The sequence below is a fragment of the Orcinus orca genome, chromosome 8 (assembly GCF_937001465.1).
Source record: "Orcinus orca chromosome 8, mOrcOrc1.1, whole genome shotgun sequence".
NCBI lineage: Eukaryota > Metazoa > Chordata > Mammalia > Artiodactyla > Delphinidae > Orcinus > Orcinus orca.
Window position 1 is genome coordinate 11867861 of NC_064566.1, and position 6426 is coordinate 11874286.

At 49.7% G+C, this 6426-nt stretch overlaps 1 protein-coding gene and 1 long non-coding RNA gene across 4 annotated transcripts in view; one reads left to right on the forward strand and one right to left on the reverse strand.

Annotated features, from left to right (window-relative positions):
• Positions 1 to 2785, forward strand: part of LOC117198150 (uncharacterized) — a 27388-nt gene extending 24603 nt beyond the window's left edge. Inside the window, exon 3 of the long non-coding RNA XR_004479152.2 lies at positions 2648 to 2785. This is a non-coding gene — a long non-coding RNA (uncharacterized LOC117198150). The remainder of the gene's footprint in view (positions 1 to 2647) is intronic.
• The window catches only part of SERPING1 (serpin family G member 1), an 11833-nt gene extending 5708 nt beyond the window's left edge, over positions 1 to 6125 (reverse strand). The window contains exons 1-6 of one of the 3 annotated variants that reach the window (XM_004264126.4): positions 6047 to 6125; positions 5453 to 5527; positions 4216 to 4669; positions 2715 to 2849; positions 648 to 851; positions 312 to 451 (exon numbers count right to left, since the gene is read on the reverse strand). In XM_004264126.4, coding sequence (XP_004264174.1) covers positions 312 to 451; positions 648 to 851; positions 2715 to 2849; positions 4216 to 4669; positions 5453 to 5503 — 984 coding nt within the window. In that variant the 5' untranslated portion in view covers positions 5504 to 5527; positions 6047 to 6125. Of the gene's footprint in view, positions 1 to 311; positions 452 to 647; positions 852 to 2714; positions 2850 to 4215; positions 4685 to 5452; positions 5595 to 6046 lie in introns of those variants that run through there. The other 2 variants (XM_033413078.2, XM_049713735.1) reach the window with 2 other exon arrangements.
• Positions 6126 to 6426: the final 301 nt, after the last annotated feature.

A 6426-nucleotide genomic window follows, 5' to 3' on the forward strand; every position in this document is an offset into this window, starting at 1 on the left:
CCTACTGGTGGGTAGACTGGAAAGAGAAACAGAGGCACAGAATAGGAACACGACTCACTTTCTGCCATTCAATGCAGTAGAGATGCATGAAGAAATTTTAGAATCCTGCTTTCCAACCTCAAATATACAATGCCTGCCTCGGCCAAGGCTGGAGAGGGGGAGAAGGAGAAAAGATAGGGTGGAAATAGAGTCAGAAGCAGTTGAAATGATGATTAAGGGTAAGGCTATGCCCCACACCGATGGAGCCACAGCAGGAAAGTCAGGATACGCAAGAGGCTCTGAAACAGGAGTGCAAAGGGCCGAGAACTCACCTTGGCCTTCAAAGTCGGGTCTGTGAAATGGGCCACAGGGTACTTCTTGCTGTTCATCATGGGCACTTTTATCACAGAAGATCTGCTGTAAAAGCCCTTCATATTTGTTCTGCTGTGGTTAAATGTTGTCTTCCACTTGGCTAGAGGGAAGAGTGGGGGAAGGGTTACTCTAATGCAGGTGGGGAGAGGATGAAGCGGAGTTAAAGGTTCTGTTAGCAAGGGGTGGGACAGGTACCATGGGATCCAGTCGTGGAACTTGGGGTTGAGTGGGTTTTAAGCCAGGAGGAGAAGGTGGAACTCAGGACGGGAAGACACCCTGGTCCAGGGCCCCCTTACCACTCAGGTAGATAGCGTTGAGAAGGACTAGGCGGAAGTCATCGGGCAGGCTGTCCAGCAGTTGCCTGATCTTGTGGTTGGTCTCCTCGGCCACCCAGGCGTTGATGAGCTCCAAGTTGACTTTACTGTCATTTGCCAGGGCTTTGGGGCTGTTGCCATACAGGCGCCGAGAGGCATTCGCAAAGGTGTCCCTTATAGCCAGGTCTGGCCCCGGAAGCAGGTTGAGAGAGGGAGGCATGAGATCCCGGAAGACTCTCTCCCCTTTCAAGAGCAGGCTTGGAGAGGGGGCTTGTTGCCCATCACTCTTTCTGCTCCAATGGACATACTATGTCGGAGCAGGGGTCCAGCCCAGCCCTCTTACTGATGTGCTCAGTGAGACCCAGAGAAGGCAAATCCTGAGCTAAGAGCCGAAGAACTCATCCCAGGCTTTAACTGCCTCTATCTGCCATGGGACCACGGCTTGGCAAGGTAACTCTTTGAGATCTTAACTTCCATTTGCCTGTATTTTCCCTCCTTTCTTCCCTTAATTCAACAGGGAACAGACTCTGCTTTTCAGCCTCACTGGAAGGTGTGTGACAAGACTTCCTGGGTTTTGCTCTCCAAAGCCCAGGTCCACTAAAGAAAAAAAGTGTTTGAAAGAGAAATTTTTCCTGGACTAAATAGATAATATTGAATGCAGCTGTATTTTCCACCAACCTAGCAAGACAGAGGATACATCTGATTTATAGCAAATAAGTAAATGCAACATTTCTTGAATCCCTCTAAGCCATATTTTTCCCATCTCTAAAAAGAGGGTTTTTGGGTTTTTTTTTTAGATAATGGTGTGATAGGTGAGTTTTCTTTCTTTCTTTCTTTTTTCTTTCCTATATGTTCTCAGGTTATTTTTCTGTTTGTTGTATTTTTTTTTTTTTGGCCACGCCGAGCGGCATGCGGGATCTTAGTTCCCCGACCAGGGATCGAACCCATGCCCCCTGCAGTGGAAGCACAGAGTCCTAACCACTGGACCACCAGGGAATTCCAATATTTTCTCACTTTTCTACAATGAATGAACATTGCTTTTATAGTAAAAGAAATAAAAGACAGGGAATTTTTTTTCCTTATTCAAAGAGGAAAATCACACTAAATTTGTAATTTTTAAGCTCAGCAGAACTGAGGTTTCAAATATAGTCATGTCTGAAGCCCACAATACAAAAGGGCTCTGGTTGAGGCTGGTGGGAGTTCAAAGCCCACCTGGCTTCATCTCCCTCTCACAGGAAGTGACACCTCACTTCCCACTCAGCCTCCCTAACTCCTTACTCCCACCAGGACTTCTGCAGCAGCTCTGCAGAACCCTAGGGCTCTGGGGAGCAAAATTTAAAAGAACTGCATTAGGTCATTTTGGAAGCTTATTGCTCTGATTACCTACCTAATAATGTAATATACATAAATGACAACAAAGTCACATAACACGCAAGTACAAAGAATAGGAGTCCCTAGACCCCCTGACCCAGATTAACAAACTTTTCTTTTCGGCCTTGCAGTTTGCAGGATCTTAGTTCCCCAACCAGCGATTGAACCCGTGACCACAGCAGTGAAAGACGAGAGTCTTAACCACTGGACCACCAGGGAACTCCCAGATTGACATGCATTTTTTGTCTATTTTATGTCTAAAGCTCTCCAGCCTTCTCTATTACTGAATGCAGAAGGCTATTCTTTTTTTTTTTTAAAGAAGACGTTGGGGGTAGGAGTTTATTAATTAATTAATTTATTTTTGCTGTGTTGGGTCTTCGTTTCTGTGCGAGGGCTTTCTCTAGTTGTGGCAAGCGGGGCCACTCTTCATCGCGGTAGAAAGCTATTCTTACTTTAGATGGAGTTGATGAATGCAGATGACTTGTCCAAGGTCTCACCAGGGGACCTATCCAGCTCCCAGGAGACACTTGATATTTCTGAGGCCCCAACCTGCTCTGCATTCCGTCCCCCTGTTCTAGTTCTAACATTCCCTCTGTCCTCTCTTTCCCCAGTGCTGGGTCTCCATCAAAATCCTGAGGACCCAGCTCAGCACCTGCCATCCTTCCCCGGGGAACTCACCTGGGCTGTGGAAGATTTGAGAGACTGTGGTAAAGCCTTTGGACCTGGAGGCCTTCAGGGCCTGGTGGACACAGGTAAAGTCTTCGGGGTAAGAGAGGAGTCGCTCCAGGCTTTCCTTGGTTTCTCCTCTAGCCCCTACAACAAACAGCAGAGACAAGGGGCAACTGCAGGAGGAGTGGAAAACCACCGTTGGGGACCAGGGTTGAGGGACCAGGCTGCAATGGGGGGAATCCCATATCATCAGAGCCAGAAGTGTTTGGGAAGATAATACATGTCAGAAAGAGAAGGGTGGGGGAATTATGAATAATCACAGGATTTTCTAGGGCTCTGAATACCTTCTTCCTCCGTTTTCCTACCTAACTTTAATACCACTCATCATCCAAAGCCTGGTCCAATCACTGCCTGTTCCACATGACCTATTATTTAGTTGGTTCAGGTTTTTCATTATTGAATACTTATTGTACACATCTTCTGTGCAGTAATAGATAAAATGTATCGAGCACTTACTTCATTCCAGGCATCATAAGTGCTTCTCCCATATTATCTCATTGAATCTTCACCATAACCCTTTTACGTAAGGACAGTTCCTATCCCCGTTACACAGATGAGAAAACTGAGGTTTAAGAGAGTAAGTAATCTACTAATTCTAAGATCACAGAGTTAATAATTGGAGGATGGAGAAAAGATTCAAGCCATATCTTTTGGGCAATAAAAAAATTAACTGAAACCGATCAGTTGAAATGTGCCTCCCAGGGGACATTTGGCCACATGTGGAGACATTTTAGCTGTCATAACTGGGGGGTGGGGTGCTACTGGCATCCAGTGGGTACAGGCTAGGGATGTTAGGATTCTGGGACTACAGAAGAAAGGTTCTTATGTGCTCACTGTATTGTCTCTAGTAGCCTTCCTGGAATTCCCCCTTGGAGTGACAGCTGTTTCCACTGCCGTAGCACTTTGTTGGTGCCATTCCTAGGGTAATTACCCCAGGGGACTTGATTGTGATCTCTCAGGAAAGCAGACGAATTAACATTTTTTGACCTCCTACCACATCAGGCACTGGGCTATCTGCTTAATTTTTTTTAGGTCACTACAACCATTTCCATTTTACACAGAAGGACTCAGGCTCAGAGAAGTTAACTGATCTGCCCAAGGTCACACAGCTAAGAAGCAGCATTATCATGATTCTACTCTGCATCTCTCTCTTACCATTCATCTTCCTTATGGCCTTACCTGGAACCATGATTGGTGGCTCAGACCTTATTTAATATGTTCTTGTACAGTCCATAGGATTTTATAAGCAATAGTGCCTATTACATCATTGTTAAATGAAAGAATAAATGAAAGTTCCAGAATAAAAAGATTCCCCTCCCTCACCCCCAATGTAGCCCATTTTTACAGCTTCCTTCCGGAGGCATAGATAGCTGTGTATGTATCTGGATACGTACCCCCCTCATGCGAACATCTAACACGTAACCTGGAGAGAACTCAGTCAGGTTCTTACCGAGCAGGACTTGAGTGAGGAGGCTGGCGATGCTGAACGGGGAAAAGACAATGTTGGTCTCCTCCTTCTTCATTACTGAGAAAGTGTGGTAGAGATTCAGGGAGAAATCTGTCAAAGCCTCCCCCAGCACGGCCTCTGCTGAATGACTCTCCAAGTCAGAGCAGGAGGTGACAGGCGCTGGGCAGAAGGGCTTAGTAGTGGCCTGGGTTGTTGGTTGGATGGGCTGAGTGGTGGACTGGTTGAAGGGCTGGGTGGTGGACTGGTTGAAGGGCTGGGTGGTATTGACTGTTTCGATGGTCAAGTTGGTTTTCAGCAGCGTGGAAGAGCCCTCGGTGTCTTTAATGGATACATTGTTGGGAATATCTCCTTTGGGGATATCTCCTTCACTTTCCCCTCCTTGTAAGCTCTCTGGATCCACGGGGCTGATACCAATCAGATTTGAGGAGGCTCTATCCTGTGGTTCAAGAGACTTTCTTTCTTTTGTTATGAGGCACAGTCCCCTTCAAACACTCAAAGCAGGAAGAGAATTATTCCTGGGAAAGCCTGGTGGCAGAGGGGCCTGCCCTGGAGCCACCACCAGTAATTCCTTCAGAGAAAGCGTGGATTATCCCATTTCACTGGTAAAGGAAACTGATGCTGAGACAACTTAAGTAACTAGCCCAGGGTCTCAAGGGAAGTGGAAGGAAAAACTAGGAGTCAAACTTGGGTCTGATTCCAGATCCTTGATCACTACCACATCATCTGATACATCTCAAAGGGCACTGCCAGTGTCAACTTCACACACATACACTGAGTGCACACGCCAAAGTTAGGCACCCACCTTTGTCCTGGGCTCATCCCCTATCCCTGACCTCCCAGACCACGGCGGAGAGCCTAGGTCTCGGCAGCCCAACCTCCATTCCGCAGCTCAGTTTTCCTCAACAACCCTTTGCTTTTAATATCGCAACATGCTGCCCATCTCCTTCCCCTCTTTGATCCTTCTGCTTTATTCTCCACTTCGTAAATCAGGACAGGTAGCCTCGGAGAAGTGACTGGCTCAAGGCCAGCGCAGCTGGTACCGTAGCGAGTCAGGATTAGACCCTGCGTGGGTCTGAATCCCCGCTCTTCCCATGCTCTGTACGAACTCCGGCGCTAGGATCACACTTGCTGAGCCCAAGAGGAGCTCTCCTCATTCTCCGGAGCCTAAAGGGTTAATCCTCAGCCCCCCCCTCCCCCACCTCACGAAGGGGTCACTCACCCCAGCCAGCAGCAGCAGCAGGAGGGTCAGCGGGGTCAGCCTGGAGGCCATCTGGGCGGCGACGTCAGCCCAGACCTGCAGAGCCAGCCACCGTCGTCGGTGCCAGCTCCGAGCCTCGGGCCTAGGGGGCCTCCACCCCGCCCCGCGCCGCCCCACCCCGGGGCCCGCCCCCATTCCATTCGCTGCCCTAACCCCTCTCTGCGAATCCCGCCCCCTCCCTCCTCCGTGCCGGGGCCACCTTCTCCCTGGCTCCTCCCCCTGTTTTGTTTTCCCCAAACCGCTTCCTTTTCCCGGCACCGGCTGGCCCTTCCTTTCCCCCCAGGCCCGGGTCTCCGTCCATCTGTTCCATCCAGAGGGTCCTGCTTTAGCTAAACAATGAGGCCAGGGGCCCTGCTAGGAGGGGAGGTCCAGAGGGGGCTGGGCACGACAGCCCTGGGGGAGGAGATGGAGGGGAAGGAGGGGGAGGCAGGGGTCTTAAGAGGAAGCAAGCAAACAGACTGCAGAGATAAAGGGGGGGGCGGGGCACGGTGGAGGAAAAGGAGATGAGGATGAGGAGACCTCCTTCTCCCAACACCCTTCTCCCCAGCACCAAACCTGCGCCAAACTCCCGGTCACTGGGCAGCTTCAGGGCAGACTAAGTGGATAGTCACACAGCGTCGGGGCGGGTGGGGGGGCGGCGTGGGGGCGGGTGTTCGGTCTTAGCTATTGGCTGGCCCAGGACACTGCCCAGTTACAAATTAAGGCTGATTGATCGCTGGTGCGATTTCCCGTAAATCAGGATGGGACGGATACTGATTCGTAAGCCAGGCGGGGAATTTAGCCCAAAGCCCCTTGGGAGCCGGGGGTGGGGAAGCTTGGGTGCAGCTCTCAGCTGTACACGACCAAGCCTCCTCCTGCATCTTTATGGGTCATGATAGAAACAGCACAGACACAACATGTTCTCCACAGTTCACAAGCAACCAGCTTTCCCGGAA